We start from the raw sequence: 23,577 nt of genomic DNA on the forward strand, positions 1-23,577 counted from the left end.
TTTCCCTAGATATTTCTTCCACTCTATGACCATTCCTCTCTAAGATAAGGTATGCTAAGTAAGTGCCTGCTGGGCATATATCCAGACCTAAGACTTTGGAGCAGCAGCATACTGATAGCTGTGTTCAAGCCCTGAGTCCAGACATGTGTCTGATTTTACAATTCTGCTCAAGGTTGGACCTTCACTGCGTTTCGAGTTAGAAATAACTTTTTATGGAATTATATAGGAAAGGAATAACCAATGTTTTATCATTTGAAACTGATACATTTTGCTAAAGAAAGTTTGTGTTTGTCTGCCACATAGAAAGTCCGGCCTTGTTGCCTCTGCTCAGAGAGAGGACATCTCCAGTATGGCTGTCCAGCCCGTTTCTGCTTAGACTGCTCTTTGCCTATGTCTTCCACACACAGATGTCTTGAAAGATCTTCCTGGAGAAAACGATGTGACCGATGTGATATGATAGGCCACTATGCTGACGTAAGTATCCTTAATGTAACTAATTTGTCAAGACTTTGAACAGTGTACCAGTTATAGCCAGCAGCTAACCTACTTGAAAGAATGTGTGTGTGTGTGTGTGTGTGTGTGTGTGTGTGTGTGTGTGTGTGTGTGTGTGTGTGTGTTTGAGACAGGGTTTCTGTGTGTAACCCTGGCTGTCATGGAACTCAATCTGTAGATCAGGCTGGCCTCCAACTGTGGGATCTACCTGTCTCTACCTCCCAAGTACTGGAATTAAAAGTATGTGCTACCAGGGCTGGACAGATGGTTGCTCTTCCAGGGGAGCAGGTTCAATTCCCAGTACCCACATGGAAGCTCATACCATATATAACTTCAGTTCCTGGGGATCCAATACCCACACGTAGACACACATGCAGGCAAAACACCAATGCCCATAAAATAAAAAATAAAATAAAAAAGTGTGCCCCATCACACCGGGCTTTGAAAGAATGTTTATTGTTTCCCTAAATCAGGTCGTCGTATCCCACTAGCCACTTGCCGTGCACAGCAATGGTCTACTAATCTCAGGTACTAATCCTACTAGAGAATCCATCAGGAGAGAACACCAGCAGTGCTTTAAGCACATGCTAGTGTCTTTACTTTGTTTACTTACTAAATAAAGATGATTTTAAAGAGATATATATAACATGGAGATTTTACATATGAATCCATATATGTCTAAATGGAAATAGATGTACACTTACACATTTTATACAGATGTGCATGTGATAGCTGGTCTGATTTTTACTAGTGGTAACATAATATTAGTCTAAGACAATAAGTACTTGCCTCCTAGGACTTTAAATATGCTTATTTTACTAGTTTTTTTTTTTTTTTTTTTTGATATTCAAAAAGTAACCCAGCCATGGTAGTGTGGCCTATAATTCTAGCACCTAAGAGTCCTAGGCACAAAGATCTCAAGTTTTGAGGCCAACAAAATCCTGTCTCAAAAAACATTTTTTTTTTTTTTTTTTTTTTTTACCCCAGAGCTGAGGACCGAACCCAGGGCCTTGTGCTTGCTAGGCAAACGCTCTACCACTGAGCTAAATCCCTAACCCCCATTTTTTATTAATAATAAGAAAATACAAATAATGTAGAAGATATTTCTGTTATTTGCAACATAGAATGATGCAATGGCCCTTGCTCACCTCCTGTTGTAAATGTGTATGGGGTGAAGGGATTGGTTCTAATCACAGTTTCAGAGCCCAGAAAGGCTGATAATGTGGACTCAGCTTTGATAGTGAATATGCAGCTTCCTACAGTCAGTTGACTCTTTATTTGTAATGAATGTGTCACTAGGGTCTGTCATTTTAGCTGTCAATTACATGCATTTCTACAGAGTAACAGATTCTTATTTTGTATTTAAGAGTTAATCATTTTTCACACTCTTACTTGGATGCCAACCCTTGTTGTTTTAGGTCAGTCCTCATTGTCTTTTCAATGCTAAAGTTGCAAGCTTGTGCAAAAAGCCTGCCAGCTCCTGAATGTGGGTCAAGTTACTGTTAACTACCCAACATGCACTTCTGAACTAATAGTATCCACTTCGTCCTCATTTGCTGGGGCTCTTTGCGAGCCTTCCACTTCCCTCTGTGTAGACGCCTAGAGTGATGCTGTCTTCCACTCATCTTACCAGCACCATCTTCTCATCTGCTAGTACTCTTTTCGCCCTTCCCCAGAAGACTTCTAAAACCTTATTGATATTTAACATTTTACAAGTTAAAAACATCAAATAGGGACCTACAAGATGGGTCAGTGGTTAAAACACTTGCCCACCAAACCTGATCACCTAAGTTGGATCCCCAGAACCCACATGTAGAAAAAGAGAACAGACTCTCACAGGTTGTCCTCTGCATTCCACAGCATGCAATCACACACATGCACACTGAATAAATGAATATTTTTAAAATTTTAAATAGATCAGCAAAGTTTAACTTTCTCTTCCTATGGCCATACTTGAACATCTGTTTTGCCAGAACCAGATACATAAATGCAAAGAAAATTCATAATAAAAACTGATGAGTCATGATCAAACTCTTTATGTATTTTAAATACTTCATTAGTTATCAGCAGTGCAAAAACCATTTAACTAGAATTTGAGTTTTATAATGTGAAGGATAGAGATAGGCTCCAAGGTCTAGGTCAACCTGTATCATTGGTTATATTGCCCTCCAAATGCCAAGAATATGGAATGTGAAAAAGTCATCCCGAAGCTGCCAGAGACTGTCCTCTTCTCAGTAACTTAAATCCGAGTCCTGTTCAGGCTGGCCTGAAACTCCCAATCCTCCTTCCTCCACTTCCTGAATGCTGAGATTACTAATGTCCATCCTATCTTTTAGTTTTTTGAGATAGGGTCTCACTATGAAGACTCAGAGAGAGATACAAAATCATATCTGAGAAACTTTGGCCAATCTGAACTTTTTTCCTGCCCCATCTGTTCCTGTCTTAAAAGCTACAGTGTTATGTCACGGTCTGCGTTATTTAGCAGTGCAGAGGTCAGTTGACAGCATAGTCTGGAGTCCCGGCCACTCTCGTCAGACTTGTCATTATCCTGGCATGACCTACGAATATCAACTCCGTAGTGTTGTAGACAGTCCCCTTTGCCCATTTGCTTCCTGTCTTTAGTAGGCAGCTAAATAATCACTTTTGTTTGCTTGTTTTTTGCTCTTTGGGGTTTGGAGGGGAGGGTCTCACAAGGTAGGCAGCTGGCTATGTATACCAGCATAGCTTTCTGCCTCCTAAATGCTGGTATTATAGGTGTGTGCCACCAATCCTGTCTTGGAGTAATCCTTTTTAAACATGTCTCAGATTAATTCAATCCAAAATTCTCACATGTAACTTTGTATCTCTCTGAGTCAGAGCTCAGGCTCATTCCGTCTGCACATGAACCATGTATGCTCTTGACTTCTTGACTGTTGGTTTCCTATAGTAATCCCTGTTGCTTACTTTATTTAGATGATTTCCTCAAAAGACCAAATAAACTTTTCTCTGTACTCACCATCTGTTACTTTTCCACTAGTTACCCACAAGAGCTTACTTCCTCATCTTTATTATTACATCTACCCAAATGTCTCCTTTTGTCCACCCTGGTTAAAACAGCACGTCTCTACACTTTCAACTCCTTGCCCTCTTTTCATGGTTCTTCTCCATAACATGTATCTCTAATACTGAATTCACTTTTCTGTCCTCTACTTTGAACATCAGCTGCAATGTCAGTGGTCAGAGTGTGCGTCATAGTAACTCCAGTTTCTAGGGCAGTGCTGCCCTGTTGGAGCTCAATGGAATTTTGAATAACGAATTAATGAATGAGTTAAGGATGACAAATCCTATGCACCTAACCTCCAATTAAATGAGTCAGAGAATTGTCAAACCTTGCACATAAGCTAGGACATTCTCAGCTTGAGTGAAAACAGAGTTGACCTAGTAATTTTCCTAGTACTGTTTAAAATCCTTTCAATAGACTTTACAGAAGCCAGCTTTCTTACAGCATACCCAAACTAAAGTAACATTTCCAAAGCAAAGGCAGTCTCTTCTCCTTTCTTTCCCAGAATTTTTAGAAATCAACTCTAGATTGTTGTTGTTGTTGTTGTTAAACATTTACCTTGTTATCAAATACTTTTCTTACATATATGTGTTTTAAGTAAATGCTGTAGTTACTTTGCAATCCTTTAATTTGGGCCTACTAACTGCCAGGTTCTATAAGGAAGAATCTTAACAAGTGAGCTTGTGGTGAAATATATATACTGTGTCAACTTGAATGGCTTAAAAGAACAAATTCAAGAAAAGATGAGATCAATTTCAGGGAGCCTTTTTCAATTCAAATGATCAAGGAAAAACTAATTTTCCTGTTAATTTACTTGAAAATAAGACAAACTACTAACGTTAAGACTGACTTAATGATGATCACAAAATGATAGAAAATAAATACAACTTTAATGTACTAACCTAGCAAGGGTTCAGGAAATGAGATTATAGGGACTTCTCCCTCCCTGGATTCTTTTCCCTTGTTTGTTTTAGTCGTCATTGTTGTTGCCACAAAACAATTTGGATATATAAGAACCCAAATGCTAAGGAAGGAAAGAGCTTATTCTGAAAATAAAATCATCCCTGAACTGATGACATGGGTCCATGAGTAAAAGTGCTTGTCACCAAGCCTAGCAACCTGAGTTCAATCACCTGCTCCTATATGGTAGGAGAGAACCAATTTTTGAAAGTTATCTTATGACTTACACACACACCATTCTCGTGGTGGCATGGGCACACCCATACATCCACAATAAATAAGTGTAATAAAATAATTCAAATCATCTCAAATATTCCAGAATTACATATTATAATTGATTGGTTGATTTTAAATAAATGTGTAGTCCTCTTGATGAGCATCACAACAATTTGGGAAGCGAAGAAGGAAATGAGACTTGGACTAGATAGACTTTCATCTCCAGTATTTTCACATTTGTTATTTAAGCATAATTGTGAAGCCAAGAGGCATGGCTGGGATGGGTTGATTTGCTTAATTACAGATACTATTAAATGAACTTATAAGTGCCCATTTAGTTGAGGCCAGGATACTAACAAGAAAGTTAAGTAGACCTCTTCACTTCGTTCTTATTATTAGCACATGTGCCATGATGTGTGAGTGGAAGTCAAAGGACAGCGTGGGGGAGTCACTTCTCCCCTTCCATATGTTGAGGCAGGTCTCTCATGCTGCTGCTGCTACTCTACATACTGCAGGCTAGCTGACCCTGGAGTTTCAGGGGGATTCTCCTGTTTCCTCCTCCTGTCTTGCCACAGAAGTTGCCCTACTTTGATTCTGTGTTGCTGAGACAAAACACTGACCAAAACCAATTTGGAGGTATTTTCTCAATTGAGATCCCCTCTTTGCAGATGACCTGAGCAAACAGTGCTCAGATTGCAGACCTGTGCCATTGCAGCCGGTTTTTATCTAGCCTCATGGACTGATTTTGGGTCCGAAGGCTTGTGCAGCTCACATTGTTACCCACTAAGCCATCTCCCCAGCTCGACTTTTGTCCTCATAATGTTGTAGTGAAAATTGCTTATATTTTCATTGTTAAGAGAATAAATCCTAATTCAAGAATTAGCTGTTCATTGGAACTGTTCCCAAGCCACTTAATAAATGAATATCTGAACTTTCTGTAATTGCATATACATGTTCTACATTTTAAATTGAAGCTATGTACCTTTACACATTGAAAGTTTGAAGGAGAATTCAGCCTTGTTTTGAAATTCTATTAAGCAATTTTCTTTCTCAACATCTCTAACCTGAAGAATTCCCCTGCCCTCTCAAGCTGTTCTGTAGCACATGCCTTATGGTCTAGCACTTGGCCCTAGTAATGAGCCTAACAACTTAATGGCAGGATTTCTTTGTTGAAACTAAGAATACATTAGTAGAGAATAGAGACAGTTCTTTTTCTCGAAAAGAAGGGAGATTGTCTTCGCAAGGGCCTTTAGTTTCATTAAGAATTATGTGGTACTTAGAAATGGACTTATTCTTAGTACAGTTATAAGTGAGATTGATACCAGGAATAAGGACGAACTCGGCTACAATTGAGTTATGATTAAGGAAGACAAACCCCCATCAAAGCCCTGTAAGGCTACAAACGTACTAAATACTGCAAACTAAGGTCAACTCTCCTAAACTTCATTGATTCCAGACAGCTTCTGAACTGTATTCTATAAATCACTTTCAAACCATACAGTTATATACTAATTAATTCATTTAAACATGCAGTTGTGTCCAACCTTTTGTCATTGCAACACACCATTGTCACCTATAGAGTCCACAATCCATTCTCCAGTACTATTGTCATCTGTAGAGTTCACACTCAGAACCATTGTCATCTACAAAGTCCACGGTGGTGATATATTGTGTATCCTAATAAACTTGCCTGAGGATCAGAGGACAGAGCCAGCCACTAGATTAGACATAGAGGTCAGGCAGTGATGGCACACACCTTTAATCCCAGCACTTGAGAGCTCATGCCTTTGCTTGAGAAGCACACACACCTTTAATCCCAGGAAGTAATAATGGCAGGGCAGAGAAAGGTATAGAAGTTGTGAGGATACAGGAACTCACTCTCTTTAGGTTGCGGATTTCATAGAGGTAAGAACTAGTGGCTGGCTGTTCGGCTTCTCTGATCTTTCAGCTTTCACTCTGCTATCTGGCTCTGAGCTTTTTAAACCATCTAAGATTCTAACAACATCTGGCATCCAACTTGTAGGGCACGAATTCATGAAAAAGCTGCTTGCCTGTGGCCTTGCAGGCCCCAGCTCAGGTCCAAGCTGTACGCAGCCACAGTCTTCACCCCATGTGGACCAGAGACCCTAACCCTCTGGCTAAGTTTTTGTTGCAGCTTCTCTGCAGCAAACTCCATACGTTTTTGGAGCTCTAAAAACCATAGGAGGTAGCTGCTTTCTGGCATTCCCTCGTGCAGAGACTGGCTCTTTGGCTTTTTCTCTCCTGGTGGGTTGTGGGCTCTCCCTGGATCCCCATCTTGGTCTGCTACCATACTAGATAGCTGCCTTGAAACCCACTCAGGCTTCTACTGTTCTGTGCACAAGCAGACAGCTTCATGTCTGAATCATCATTGTCAACAGATTTGGTGAGACATTTGGGATTTCTTAAAGGGAGAAATTAGTTAAAAGAGATTTTTTCCCCCACATTTAAAGATGGGAAACATTTTTACAATGGAGGGAATTTGGTCTCTGTTTGATAATACAATTGACGGTCTGAAAATGGAACAAGGAAATGAGAGGATAATTAATGTAGATGAAATTTATGTAATGTCAATTATAAATATTATTTGTTGATCATTTCTGTTTTATCACGTCAAAAATTGGCTAATTTGAATGCCAAGATAAAAACTTTAGAAAAACTTTTTAAAACAGATCATAGAGAAATTCACACCCAGACAGAGGAATTTAAAGGTGAGCCACTCTTAGCATTGCATTATACAGTTACAGAGTAACAGCCTAAGGATTTCAAACAGTCAACCTTAGTCTGTCCAGTAAGTCAGCCTTAGTCTATCAACACTGTGTAAGAGCTGACTGGACTCCTTTGCAAATGTTAGATTGCCTGTAATACCAGCTACTCAGGAGGCTGAAACAGAAGGATCACCAAGTTTAAGGCCAGTCTGGGCAACTTAGTGAGACCCTATCTCCTAGTAAACATGCCAATTAGGATTGCTAATACAGCTCAATGGTCAGCCCTTGGCCCAGGCTGGGTGATGGTATTATTTCAAGAATCATAGATAAATTGTTATTTCTCTTGTTCTTTATTTCCTATTTTACAGTGACTTGTATTCACTTTGTCTGATATTGTCAAGGTGTAAGGTGCACTGTTCTACTCCTTATAAATACTGTATGTCATAAGTACTTTGGGAAAGAACAGGCAGTAGCCAGCATTTACTACTGTTGAGTGTTTTTAGCCATTCTAACAGATGTGCAGTCCTGCCCCTTTTCTGTTTTGGTTTGTGTCTGCTTAGTGATTAGTGCTACTGAATACTCTTTTGTGTGTTCATTTTTATCCTTGTGTTGTCGTTGACAAAGTGTCTAGATCCCATCCCACTTTGTTGTTGTTGTTGTTGTTGCCAGAGCTGAGGATCGAACCCAGGGCCTTGCACTTGCTAGGCAAGTGCTCTACCACTGAGCTAAATCCCAACGCCCCTTCCCACTTTTAATTGTGGTACTTATTATTTCATTATTATTTTAGATATAACTCTTATTGCCCATATGATTCAGAAGTATTTTTCCAATCAACAGCTTATCTTTTTCTCTCTAGGTTGTTCTTTGACACATTTGTAAATTTGAAGTACAACTTACCAGTCTTTCCTTTTATGGCTTATGTTTTTGGTGCCATTTCTAAGAACTTGTTACCCAACTTCAGGCCATAAAAATTTTGTCCTGTGTATTCTTTCATACATTTTACAGGTTAATGTTTCATATTCTGATTGCGGGTCCATTTTCAGTTGGTCTTTACATAGGTGTGAGTTCATTTTCACCATTCATTGAAGTCCATCCTTGGCACGTTTGTTAAAGATTACATAACCACACTTATGTGAATTGATTCCTAGACTTTATTCTGTGGTACTGATTTATAATTTGCCACGATACTAGTACCTAACTTGACTACTGTAGTCCTGGAGTTTCCTGGTCTGGCTAGACTGGTTGGCCAGCAGGCTCCAAAGATCCTCTTGTCTCTGCCTCCCAGCACTGGGACTACAAGCGTGTGCCACCTCACCCCGCTTTTCACATGAGTACTGGGGTCCGAACTTAGGTCTTCGTGCTTACACAGCAAGCACCTTCCCAGCCGAGCTGCCTCCCTACCCCTGTATGATGTTTTAAGATGACCTTTCACATTACAGTTGTGATGGCATCAGATAGCACAACTCTGGACAAAAAGTGTATGTGACATGCCCTGGACACTATGGGAATCTTGAGAAAAATTCCATGGAAGAATTCTATGATATTTGCATAACTAGAACTAAATGATAGAACATGATCATGAATAGAAATAACTTAATGCTATTTCTAATTAAAAAAAATAGCTTTTGTCACTTAAGATGCTGTTTATTTTATATATGTAAATATAAATAATAAATGTCAAATTCACTGTTCATTGGGCACTATCAGAGAGTTCATGACAGTTAAGAATTAAGGGATACCATCACCCTAAGTTTTTGTTGCTGTTCAAGTATAGTAATGTCAGTATTTAAAACATGGAGGGTCTAGGCTGTGAGATGGCTTAACAAGTAAGGTAACACCAGGCCTTACGACTTGAGTTCGATCCCCAGAAGCTACATGGAAGGAGGGTAAAACCAACCTCAGCAAGCTGTCCTCTGATGTCCACATGCATACATAAATGTGCACACACAGTAAATAAATGTCAACGGTTGTGTTAGAAAGAAATAGCAGGAATGCAGAGAGAGTGCAGTGGTTAAGAGCACTCTTTGTGTGCAGAAGAACTGAAATCAATTCCCAGTACCCACATGGTGACTCATAATCATCTGTAACTGCAGCTCCAAGGGGTCATCAGGCACCAGCTATGAACATAGTGTACATACGTGCATGCTCTCAAAACACTCATGCACATGAAATAAATAAATGTAAAAAATAAATAATTTTTTTTAAAAAATGCAGGTTCTGGCCATGGTGGCATATATTTGTAATCCCAGAATTCAGGAGGCTGGGAATGGGATTGCGCCAAAGGTCAGAGAAGGCTACATAGTGAAACTGTCTCAAAAACTAACTGAATAAATAAATCCACAAGTCAGTGAAAAGATAGAAGTCCTGGGTAAATTGAAAGTTCTAAAGAAATTGAAAATACTGGAGAACAGGAGACCCCTCTTCACCTGTGCACATTATTGTATGTTTACTAGTATACCATCTAGATAGATTTTCAGAATGACAGAGATTTATATTCCAAGTCTCCTTCCCTGATGGAAATCTGTGGTTACTGTTAAAAAGGAAATGCTTGTAAAAATGTTATGACCATTATTGTTTCAACATTGTAAGGAAAAGAAATCAACTAAGTTTGAGTAAATTAAGACAGGGACATGTCACTTTGAGAGTAAGGGGGAATACTTTCCGTTTTCATCAGTGACCAAAATACTTTAATTTTTTTATTGTCAGAAGTTAGCTGTAAGATACAAAGTTAGATATCACCTGATCCAGTATCTTTTTCTATGTATTTTTGAACAACTGAAAACTTAAATAGGCCTCATCTGAATGTCTTAGGCGCTCATCAGTTCAATTGTTTGTCCTACGATGAAAAAGGAGCCACAGTGGCTACATCTTTCCTTTTTGATTTGTTTCTGTGAGTCTTTGCTTTCCTCCTAAGCTTGACCACAGAGAAGAGTTGACCACTGTCCATTGGAATCTCAGCTGCCTTATTGATGTCTATTTATCCGTAACCATAGAGCTTCAATCAGAAGCTTGCTGTATAGCAGGCAATGTTCTAAGGAATTAGTCTTATCAACTCTAACCATCACAGCGCCCCATTGAGAAAGTTCTGGGAGCCCTGCTTTATAAATAGAAAGCTGAGGTGCAGTGGTGTATAATTTGTCCAAGACAGTAAGTACAGGGCCAGGATTTGAACCCAGACATTTATTTGGTTCTGGCATGTCGATTTTAACTGTTGTGTTCTTGTGACTCATTGTCTTCATTTTCTCCTATTGTTTTGCTTGCAGTATCCTTAGATTAAAAACAGCATGTGTTAGAAGATTAGCAACTATTTGTAAAATGAACTTATACCAGTCGTCTAGAATCATAGAGTATCTCCAGAAACATTTGAGATTCCTTATACAAAATCTTTTTCAAAAGAAAATGTCACTTAAGAGAACTGAGTATTTGTGAATGTATTGGTTTTTTTTTTTCTGTGTGTGATTGATTTTAAATATTTTTCTGTAAAATGAGGACAATTACATTTTCTAATAAAACTGCATTTTTTTTGTACGGGAAAAAAAAAAGCTTGTCAGTTTTCCTGATTGCAAAGGATTATGAGTATAGGGACTGATTAAAATTTGACCTTGGATAAAAAGATGGTTCTATGGAGTCTGGTTCATTTTGGAAGCAGCTTTGAGATATCAATCAGTGGCTTTTCATACTGATTTCTGAGAAAACAAATGTAAATTCTGTATACATTGTCACATATAGGTGATGTATATACATATAAATGTATTTGTATTAATGTGTTTTATAGCTTCTCTTTACCAAAAATAGCCAGTTTTTTATACAGAGTAGAAATATAGTAAGCAATCTTAAAACAGTAACATCTTGAATTTTAATTGTAGATTTCTGTAATTTTAGACCTTATCTTTATGTAGAATTTCAATTTAAGGTAAATGTTAGATGTTCTCTTAAATTTCCCCCTAAGATAAATTCTAGCTCACATATACTCAGTGTATATGCAGTAGGAAACATAAATATATTGTGTGTCAGAGGAATCACGTACATACACAGTGATTAGCCACGTAGTTGGACAGTTGGGTGACTTGAGAGTCATTATGTGAAGAGTATGCTGACCAGGCTCCAGCACAGAGTCACTCATTTGAAATGAAGGTGCCTAAAACAATGTAACTGTGTGTATGGGAGAGTTACAGTGGTGGCTGAATCCAGGAGCTGAAATATTTTTCTTGCCATCACTTCTCATTCAACAAATTTTAAACAAAATTATTCTCTTTAGTTTTTCTATTTAACTGATTCACCATCGATAACTATTGCTTGTTTTGTTAAACCTTTTGTTTTGCTGCGGTGACTTAAGGGGCCATCTCTTCACAACAGAGGCTTTGACAAAGCACCAGAGGATTCTGTTAAAAAGTTGTGTTTCGTAATTGTAGCTGTCGTGTCAGAGCCTAACTGACTTGGAGCTGAAGGATTTTTGTGAGATGAGTAGCTGTGCCAGCAGGGACCCAAGTCTCCTGGGCTGGCCGCGCTCTCATTAAGATTTGCCGCTAGCAGTGGCGGTGTTCAGCATGTATGTGACGTGCATTCTGTTATTGTATGCTTGGCTTGTCAGCCTGCAGCTTTCTGACACTCACTTATGTCACTCTTTATTCAGAGAGGAAGAAGCTTTTGATAATTTGACAAGACAAGCTCTTAAACGATCTAGGTCATGGCCTTCACTGTCTGTGATTGTGAACATATTTCCTGAAAGCCCTGTCACTCATCACAGCTACATTTTCTCCCGGGGAGCCACAGGCCTGTCCTGCTCTCTTGTCAGCTCATACATTTTGGTTATTCATATACCAAATACAGTACTGAGAGGTTTTTTTCTTCCCTTTTGCAAATGCTAGCATGTTAGTAAGGCTAATCCTTTCTCCTGTGCTGTGTTCCCAGCAGGGCTGCGTTCAAGGGCTCTCTCTAGTACAAGGCAGACAACTGGCCAAGGGGAGCTGAGGAGGAGGAAAGGCCGCTTAGTGCTGTTTTTGTGTTTGTTCATTGTTGTGGAAATATGAGAACTGGTGGCAAGGGCCTTGTCTGTTGAGCACTTGAGTCTTGGTCTGCTGTCAGGGGCCGTTTAAGATTGAGTGTTTTATTTTCTTTGATGTATACATTTGAGAATAGGGAAGTGGGAATTAAATAACAGATGCCCTAAGCCGTTGTTCTCATAAAACAATAATTAGCACCTGATAAAACTCAATATGGGTTGAAATGCACAATATAAACTCTCAATTCATCTGGCATGGCGAACTGTGTTGATTCATCTTTGAATTTTATGAATAATGGCAATCAGTTATTCATGTATGTTTATTATCCAAAATACAATAGACAGGAAAACAAGTTGGGCGAAAGTTGGCAAACAGTATGCCACATTGCAGAAACAGATGTGCAAGTGCGCTTTGTGTGTTCAGTTGTGTGACTTAAGGACGCCCTCTGGGTCCATCTACCAGTAAGGGGAGAGCACCAAGGCAATACTAATGCAGTTATACTTTGATGCTTTATTATATTTTTCAATTTAGATGAGCTGACTACTCATTCAGTTTAAAACTTATTTTAAAATAAATTAGACTAAGTTTCCAGTTGCAATAGTTAGCTTCTTCCCTTTAGAAACTAGTTTATTCCACCTAAATTTTCCATGTAATAGATATATAAACCTGAATACTTTGCCATTCTGTTTTGTAAGAAATTTTAAATATGTGTGTGTGAATAATGCTAAGGAATGTTGAAAAGGAGGAGGAGGAGGAGGAGGAAGGGGAGGAGGAGGAGGAGGAGGAGGAGGAGGAAGCAACTGCCAAAGCTGCAGTTATATTTCATATTTAAAATAAATGTGTATGCTTTCTGTTGACCCTTACTTTGAAGTCTCTTTTCTAACCTTACATAGTATTATGTATAAAATAGTAAAATGAAGCTGTGCATAGGAATGTTAAATAAGTACTTACGAAATAGCCAGGAAGAATTTTTTTTAATTGTAATGCTATTGTCTAATAAAAGGAAAGAAGTTTCAAGTCTTTCACTACTAAATTTCTGTATCAGTCATCATCTTTGTGTACAGAGCAATCAAATGATTGTTCAAAAACCAAGTAATTCTTTCTTTTATTACTAAATTGCTACTACACTAGAAAAGGTCACATGGTAGAGTGGCATTCTGCCAGTCTATGACAACTCAGTGATTGTGATTTTTCAACCGTATTATTCTGAGGATACTGTGGTAATCAAGAACTATCCATAACTAATGTAGAAATAACTGCTTGCTTATCTCTATAGTGATCCAACTCAAATTATATGTTCACAGAAAAAAGCTTATGCTAGAAAGTAGGAAATGAGTATTTAAAGATATATTGTATATTGGGTCTTTGTATGTATGTTAGTATATACCCTTAAGAACTTTTGTAGCCAACAACTATTATTTATCTGGTACTAACATTGTCTTTGCGTCCTGAAGCTGCTTTTAATTTTCAAATTTAGTTTCCTTTTAGTTAGTGTTATTTATCCAGAAATCATTGGCATAGGTAGTGGGTTTTTTGAGACACTTTATATTTTATTAATATGCCATTAAAACTGGGAAGCTGGCCACTAAACATTCTCATGTACACACTTTTCTACAGAAAAGTGCATGGGCTTGTTAAAGTGCATAAGATGTGGGTTTTGGTTTTTTTTCCAGCTGAGTTGTACTGTCTTTCGCATATGTGGTATTTTCAGTAGAGTTTTTGCTGTTCGTAGTTGCTGTCATCCACATTCTATTTCTGCAAAAATGGTCAACTGATGAGCTAATAGTGTGCTCTTAGAGACTGTTTCCTCAACAGGGTCATAATTTGCCATGAGGAGATTGACGTGTGACTCAGAGAAGGGTCTCTTCATGGTGTTTGTTGTTATCTATTCTGATTGCAGTAAGTTCATCTTTGACAGAATTTTTTGAGGCTTCCTTGTTTTGTTTTTATATTATTGCTCTATAAATATGAACATGTAAAATTTTTATATTTAAGGGGAAGGGTTTGGACTTTGCTTTTTTGGTTTGGTTTTCTCTTTTAATTCTCTTTTTCATTAGGTATTGAGTTAGCACCAAATGGTTAGCTAAAAGACAGCAGCAGCTCTGCAGATGAGCACATAACCCAGTGAGGGCTTTTGGAAGCACTTGCTCTTGGAGTGCCTTCTGTCGTGCTGCCAGGGCTCAGATGCTCTTTTGAAAGATGTGCCCCACGGATTTTGACCACTGCTCCTGGTGTACCAGTTTAACTGAGTTATGACTCTTTATTTCACCTTAGTCCCCAAACTTCCAACCTGAGAAGAAAGAGAGGAGGAAAACTTTGTACTGGCTTCCTGACAATGGCAGAGAGTGTGCTAAACCAGTGTAAAATTCAATTAAACTGTCTAGCCAGGTTTTTGAAGCTGAAATGCAGACCCTTTCTGTTAAGCTTCTTATTTTCCTGTGACCGACACCGGTGGATGCTGGGTTATGCCAAAACCAACAGGCTGTAAAGTACCTTGTTTCATGCTCCCAGCTGATCAATATTTTTATTTTCCAGGCTTGCCCAGAAATCTGGAGGCAGTATCACCTAACGGTGAGTAAAAACACCTTTTTCTTTTCCTCAGGACCCAGCCTATTTACCCTTCTCTGAACTGCTGACCATAAAATATAGACAGGCATCTTCTGCAGCCAGATAATAAACATCTGGAGCGTTTGTACTGAGAAAGCAGTAATACACCTTCCCCTCTCTTCTACTCACTGCCTGTCCTTTGTCTTCCGTTTTTAAAAAATTCCAAATGATTTTTATTACTCATATCACTGAATGATTATATCATGATGCTCTTAGATTTAGACTATATTCATTAAATTAAAGGGGGAAAATGCTAGAAACTATAAAGCAGGGTAATAACCAGTTGTCTTTAGAATATTGTGTTACCACAGTCCATAAGCATACAGCCTACAATATCATCCATTATTTTTCTGCTTTTACTGAGATATTATACATTCTTAAATGATTAAAAACTTAAATGTACCTCTCATAGGACAGTTCAACTCTCCTGTCCTTAAAACTCTTGACTTGTTTGAATTTTATAATACATACTTAATAGTCAAATTATTTAATTCTAATTTATTAAGATTTTTAGTCTTAGTAAAAGCAGGAAATAACTGAACTGATGCTCAGTATTATGAAGTCAGCTCGCTTTGACTCTTCAGCTTAAACAATGTCAGTAGTTCACTGTTGCCTTACTGTTCATTCTCAATGTGCTAAGTTGCGCTGAGAAAGTTTCTTTTAATTATACAGTTATATAACAACATTATTAATAGTTGTTGGGATTACTATGTAAAAGGTTTTGTGTATAATAAGGCAGGTCAGAAAAGAGAAAAGGCACTTTTTTAAAAAATGTACCTTCATACTGCTTCCCTCTTACAGAAATAAAAAGTGAGCCAACAGGTAAACTCATCTCCCGTGTCTGTCCAGGCCACAGTGCCAGGGGTAGTGTCTGCATGTAGGTTTGTTTAAAGCTTTAGTGTTATATTAAATGAAAGTCATGTGCATGTCTATATATTCTGTACACACATGTAACAAACGCAGTCAATGGGTTATGTCTGTAGTGTGTAGCAGTTCTTTGGTAACATAACATTGGTGAAGTCCTTACAGCCTAAACCTGGTGAGAACAGAATCGTTCTTAGACTTCTCAAGATCACAGAGTCTCTGTATTATAGCGCAGCAATACTTATTATTTTTATTAAATAATATCATAGTAAATTTGACTTTTATTCTTTTAGCTTTTCCACTAAAGAATTTTATGTGACTATTATTACAGGATGAAAATTAGCTTCAAATGTAACAGAAATACTTAAAGGTTTGTTGAATATTTTTTAGCTTTTCAGAAACAAATTATAAAAAGAATACAGATCTTTTAAAATGAAAATGAAATAAATTCACCTTTATTAGAATATAATATATCCTATCTGTAAGAATTACAAATTCAATTTGAAAACTTTCCATTCTGGAAACATGGTTGATTTTCTTTCAGAAAATGTTGAAGTAGCCATTGTACTTCACAACTACCAAGTTTCAATAAACAATGAATTACTATAACTATAACACTAGTGTGCTTATAAATGTGTACTTTATCAGTCCATCTAAAATATATCGTTTTCTAATTATTTAAATTGTCTTATCAGTATATGAACAATATGGATGCCTGCCTGTAATTAAGCAGTGTTAAATATTGAGTGAGAGCAAACTGCATGCTGATTTTAAGCCATCTTCAGCCCTTTTACTAGGCGATGGACTGCCATCTATTGACTCAGAGTAGCCCTCACATGTGAATATGGCATCAGTCACAGCAATGGCCACAAAAGGAACTAGGTTTGAATTGCTACTGTGTAATCATTTCAGTGGCCTGCTTAAAGCTATGGAACAGTCTACGGGGTCGTTGTGGTGTGTTCCTTTCTTTTATAACCAAAAAGTGTCTATTTCTAACCCCAGTGAACTGTACTTGAGGGTTCGATTTAACTGTTAACATCTGAGTGTTTGACTTGCTGTTGTATGGTTCCCAGCTGAGGAGAGACTGAATGCTCACTTCCAGAACAAGTACACTTTCCACAGCTCCAAACCAGCTGGCTAGAAAGCCTCTCTTTTATAAGCATGTAAGAAGGATGGTGATGTTAATCAACATAAGTAGACTTGTGAAATTTCAAAACTTCCTTAAAATACTGTGAAGTAATATGATTACAAAAGAGAAGTGTTCATTATTTCAGTAATTTCATCAAAGGTAAAATTAAGTCTCTAGCAGATTGTACCTAAATAGAATAGCTTTTTTTTTAAACAAACCTGAGTTCAATACATTAATAAAAGGCAAGTCCATCATTCCAAAAGATACACACTGATAATAGGATTCTTAAGCACATACCCAGCACAGCATGTGGCTTTACTGCTTTTCTTTGTACATTTCAGTGACTAATAAAAAAAAAATTATACCTTGTGGTATCTTTCTTGATCTGGAGACATATGTGAGGGAAAAATTATTTAACAGTTACATAATTTCCTGTAATAGTTAATACTTTTACTTCCTCAAAAAAGTTAGTTTTTAAATGATTTAATCATATAACCCTATTCTTTACATTGAAACTTCCCCTTTCAGATTTTTAGCAGCCTTGACTCTTAAGTATTCTTTTTCTTCATTCAAATAACTCCCTATCAAGAAAGAAAGTCCCTTCTCCCATCCCTTCATTTCTTATAGTAAAAACCCTAGGCTAATATGGCACCGACAGAGTTTTATAACCAATAGACATTTTACCTGTTAGAAGCTGTAATTGGACATGCAGTAGACATTCTTAAACTGCTTACCTAAAAAGTAATCAGAAAATTGTAATTTGGAGGTTCTATGTATTAAGAACCAGAAAGGCTAATGTGCCTTTTATTTTGATTTTGTGCTTGTAGACCTCCTGAATGGACTTAAAGTGCATTACAGCCATACTGCCTCTTATTTTAACTAAAAAATTCAGAAAAGGAAGTAATGTAATTTTTATACAAGGGATAAGTTTTAAATGTTTATTCATAATGTTTGGAATGCTTAGGATTTACACTTCAAAAAGAGGAAATATTTATTAACTGTGCAATAGAGAAGAGAAATAAATTTCCTTGCTTTCTTTGTGGCCCAGGAAAGACTTATGGTCAGGATTTACTAGTAATCAAGAATAAGACCCTGAACCCACTGAATGGCAGAGTATATCTTACAGACTGAAGTCAACAGCGTTCCATTTCGTTTTCCCATTCCACGTTCTCTCCTTATCTGCAAACACCAACTCAGAAGTATTTTCTGAGTTTTCACAATGTGAATTTTTCACCACATCAGAATTTTATCATCTAAAGAATTCTGTGCCATATGCCACAGAATGGTACCCCAAATATCAACAGGCCGAAAGCTAACTTTAGAACTGCTGTTGCGCAGTCCAGGAGGAGACAACAGGGAAGTGAATGTAGGTGCTGAGCTCTAGCCATTCAAATATCCTATCTTGGGATTGAGGTGTAAGGAGGGATAAATCACAATTTTTAACAGCCTGATGCTAAAATGCCTTGTTTTCCTTTAAAAATAACTTAAAATAAAAAGCGAAACATTTTTAAAAGTCAGCCTCAATGGAGAATTTTTTCTATTCATTTTTCAAAAGGAATTTCCTATTGGTTTGGACGTGTTAGGAGCCTCTAAGCTACCTAAGCAGACCTGCCCACCCGTGAGAACACTCTCCACATGCTGCTTAGCTGGAAGGCTTTATTCTTTGCTGTGGTTGCTTGCATCTGTTGCTGAGTGAAACAGCCCAGGTGTGTGTTTAAGAAAATAGGATTGGTTGAGTGTTATCTTTAGAATTGACCATTCCAAAATAAAGTGAGGTTTAGTTCACACTTACAGAACCAAAAATTATTATAAACAACACTCTTATAAATTCATTTGGTAGTTCAATCCACCTTGCCAACTCCCAGAACCAAGAATAGTCATATAAGTTGTAGGATTTTTTTCTCCAGTGCTGCTGTGTCCGTGTTTTGATTAACTAAATATTGCTATTGAGACACTATCTCTGTTAAATGTCAAAGATGCAGTTTTCTGTAAACCCTAAACTGACACTACTGCGCTAAGGTTAGGAATGCACTCGTGGTCTGGGACTTGCGGAGGCACCTGCCCCTTCTGTCGTGCTTTGGTGATGGGGTTCGCACGAGGCTCCCCACAACCGGGCTGCTTCACTGTTCCTTCAGATAGCTTGGATCTAAGGATCAAGATTTGCTGTTTGTTTGTTGGCACTGGGTCTGAACCCAGGGCTTTGTATATGCTAAGCATGAGCCTTGCCATTGATGACATCAATGATAGCCGACAGGAAGTACATTTGAACAGTGACAGAATTTTTGAAGATCTTTCACATGGAAATTTTATCTGAAATAGTTTAGTATTTAATATTTTAAGTATTTGTTCTGCCCTTAATGTCACAATTATGATAGATTTTTTTAACTTCAGTCTCACCATTTTTTAACTTAGTATATAAAAAGTAATTACTACATTTAAAGAGTTAAATTAACTGATTTTTTTTTTTTTAAAGTATTTCACTGACATGCCAGAACTAATCATTGAAAGCAGTTAAGGATTGCACTTTCAAAGAAGGTAAAACCTGGAATTGTCAATCTCAATAACTGAGATTCATCTTAAAATAAATTTAATTTGCCCAACTACCAAAAAGCAATTTTCTAAAGCTCTTCCTACAAAGGAAAGTAGGAAAGCATGGGCACTGTGCACTATTAATGCATTTTTTTCCCTTTCATGTCTCTTCACGTCATCTACACATGTTTAATTTTTGAGTAAAGGGTATAATAAAATAATTTAAATTTGGATATAACTTATTTTTATTGAAGTAATAATATTAGTGTTTCCTTACTTTGAAGGAAAATGAGGTATCCATTCCTTCAGAGATTTTTCAGCATACTTGATTTTTAATATTTTAATTCAAAGTAATTTAGCTTGGACAGGAAATCAATATGGTATGTTTTATACAGGCTTGTTCTTGCATAAAGAGACTTGAATTCTTCATGGCGGTGATGATGATGTAGATCTAAGCAGTTGCGATGGAGAAGCACAGAAAGTGTGCCTTGCCTGCACCATTTATGGACGCCATGAGACTGCCTGGGCTTTGCCACTTTCTCAGTGTCTGATCACCTCACCATGCGCTTTCATACTTTTGTTCATTTCTTAGATAGTAATACTGCTCAGTAATAAATTTAATCTGAAGATCTACTATAGTTGGTAACTTCTTTTTTCATTTGATATTTAAAAGGTCTCTGTGCTTTTTGACCTGTCCCATAATGGCTGGAGAACTTACGTACTCACCAAATGAACTTCAAGTTTATTTCTGCTTAAAACTTGAAAGAAATCCTTGTGCTCATTCGTTTTCTATACTGTTTTTCCTGAGGATAATAGAAAGGTAGACGGTTACATTCAGACATTTTATTATCCTTTTTTCCCCCCCCCCCCCCCGTGTTCACTTGTACTTACAAATGACATATATTTAATCATTGTAGGAAAGAGTTGTTAATAATTAAATATATAGCGATTCAGTTCCATTTCTAGGTGCTTCTATTTCCATATATGACACACTTTGATTTTTTTTTTCTTCTGTCTCTTTAGTAAAACACATATGAATCATGCAACCCCAGAGAAAACTATTCTTTATAACTGGGAACTCTGCACTTTGAAAGAATGCCACTTTACAATGAAAGTGAATTTAAATAAACAAACCCTTAAACTAAATTTTTTCAAATTTATAGTTGCCCACTATATACTATCTTATACCACAAATTATAGTTTTCACATTTGAAATGTTAAGCAATTTCTATTTTGTTAGGTTACCTACACATCAGAACAGAGAAAATAAAATGTATAATTTTAACGTATTTGAGTGGCCATTTTTCATATGATAGGTGATTTATGCCATTCCTTGAAAATACATTCCAAGTAACAGACTCTGTTGTGTGCTTCTCTGGATATTTCAGTGCAACAATAAATGTAAATTAAGATATACAAACCAATGTTATATGCATTAATTAATTACAGTTAGGATCAGCATAGTCTTTAAGAGTGCAAGTCAGTCCTTTGAGTGACGGATCAGGAAAGTACCCTTGACCTCTCCACAAGCAGTGTCCCAGAAACAACTGTGTGTTGTTATTACACTTGTTTCTGTAATAAACAAGTTAAACTGGCTGTAAGGTTTCAAAAACACTTTTTTAAGTGACTTAAAAATTTATGAATTACTGCCCAGATTGATCTGACTTCAAACTTGAAATTCATTGGTCATTTAACTCCCTCATATATTAGAAAGTCAAGGGAATTATATATGAATTTATACATCTGTAAATATTTCTTCCAGATATTTGAGGATTGGCTCTTAAGTAATGTCAGTAATTTATATGAAGAAAAATGCTACAAAGTCATAAGGAACTGAACAATTAAAAGAAAGTTTGAGGACTTATATTTATATGCATGTATGTATGTAATCCAAATATACATGCATACATACCACATACATGCATGTATATGAGATTAAATTATACCTTCACCTTAACTGACTGGTTTACCAATATATGAATGGATCCTTTTTCAGAAACAAGAATTATTTAATATGAATGTTCAATAGTGAAAATAATTCATACATATAAACACACACATCAGTTACTGATAAGGCCACCAGATTGTTTTGTTTTTGTTTTGAGACAGGCAGTTCCTCCTGCCTTGGCCTCTTATTGCTGGATTATGGGCATAAACTACTATGCCCAGCTTTATTCTATTTACTTTTTTTTTAAAAGTATGTGTGTGTACACTATTTATATTATGCATGTACATGTGCACACACATAAATATAACTGAATCTACTAGATGTATTGTAAGTCCATCTTTATAATTTTGCAATCTCTCTGTGCTTATAAATACTCACTTAAGGTTTTTTTTTTTTTTTTTTTTATGAGACTAGCCTGGGATGGCCTTGAACTACTGATCCTCTTGCTTCAGCCTCCAAAGAACTAGGATTACAGGCATGAACTATCATTCCCAGCTAAATACCTATGTCCTATGAATATGCTTGTATATAGATATTTGCAATTAGGAGAACTAAGTTTGGGGCTGTGTGCTAACTTTGTTTATAAAATAAAGTCTCCGTGTTTGTATGTCTCGGATCTCTGACATTTCCTTTGTTTTACAGTTGTACTATGTATTTTTTAGAAAAGCATGCTATGAAATTTGGACAGAAGGGCAGGCATACCGATGAGCTAATGTTCTATATCACAGTATAAGGAAGTGAATGCCAACTCAGGGCTGTGCTCTGCTTCCAAGTCTGATTCTTTCATGTAGTATGTACCGAGGTTGTTGTTAAATGTCTAACTCGGAAGAGCCTCAGTTCTCTCTCTGAAACTAGTGGTAGTGCCTGCCTCTCAGGACTTTATGAGTGTGCAGTGAGGTAACTGCTGTACTTTACAACTCTCCTCGTAGCATGTTAAACCAGGTAAGCTCCACACAGCAAGCCTGCGGCACCCCACCTTGAGATGGGCTCTGTTTCTAGCCCAGACTCAGACTGCTGCAGTGAGGGGCATGGGCCAGCCTCTTCTTGGTCTCCTAACGTGTCTCCTTCTTACAGCTACTGGAGTCACACTACTCACAAGCTGTTCTCCTTTGCTTAGTATTTACACTTGTCTTTCTTGTTCCGAAAAATGTAGGTGAGTAACTTCTTTTTTCTTTTTTCCCAAGACAGGGTCTTGCTATGTAGCCCAGGCTGGCCTGGAACCGCTATATAGCCCAAGCTGGCCTGGAACTCGAGATCCTCCTGCCTCAGCCTCATGAGTGCTGAGATTACAGGCGTGCGCCACCACGCCCGGTTTAGGTGAGTAACTCTTAATTAAGTACAGCAAACAAATTATTTTCTTAACTTGATTTAAGTTACTTCCTTTCCTATAAAAATGATGATGTAAAGTACATATCATACATACAAATGCAATGCATGTTTAGAACTGGGTTTAATCCCCAGCATTAAAGAAAGCAGAGGTAAGAAAGGGAAAGAGGGAGGAAGATAAGTGTTGACATCACTTTGAGATAAATGGATTAAGCTGCTATGTGCACAGTTTTTAACTGATAATTTCAATGTCCTGTGACTAGTTACTGTAAGCAAATTATATAAATCTTTCTAATGAGAATAACATGAAATCAAACAGCTCATAGCAATTATAGTATCTTATACAAGAAAGAGAGGGATTGTTTTAATAAGATAGAAAGGGAAACCAAAAATATACCAGGGCTTTACACTTCAGGTAAAACTGCTTGTGCCTGCACATGACCAGTGCCACAAATGAGCCAGAGAGCATCACAAAATATGAGAGCTGGCTGAGCTCTGCAGTCTCCCAGTGGTGCCCTTGGGTGGGTTCAGAAAAAACACACAGTACCAAATTAGACGTTTTCTCGATATGTGGTATGTGCCCGCCAAAGAGCATTCCTAGTCCAGGTTCTTTATTTTAAGACAAGCAAGGACTAAGACAGAATGTCTTATAAAAACAAAAGACCAAAGCTGGGAAGGTGGCTTGGTGTTTAAGGTCACTGATTGGTCCAGAGGACCCGAGTTTGATTCCCAGCACC

The 23,577-nt window shown here is 37.4% G+C and overlaps 1 protein-coding gene across 2 annotated transcripts in view; it reads left to right on the forward strand.

The window, feature by feature from the left end:
• The window catches only part of Zcchc7 (zinc finger CCHC-type containing 7), a 185,821-nt gene that overhangs the window by 146,405 nt on the left and 15,839 nt on the right, over nucleotides 1–23,577 (forward strand). For both annotated transcript variants that reach the window (XM_036179296.1, XM_036179295.1), the window contains exons 5-6: nucleotides 304–474; nucleotides 14,973–15,008. In XM_036179296.1, the coding sequence (XP_036035189.1) occupies nucleotides 304–474; nucleotides 14,973–15,008 (207 nt within the window). The remainder of the gene's footprint in view (nucleotides 1–303; nucleotides 475–14,972; nucleotides 15,009–23,577) is intronic.

This window comes from Onychomys torridus, chromosome 2, assembly GCF_903995425.1.
Source record: "Onychomys torridus chromosome 2, mOncTor1.1, whole genome shotgun sequence".
NCBI lineage: Eukaryota > Metazoa > Chordata > Mammalia > Rodentia > Cricetidae > Onychomys > Onychomys torridus.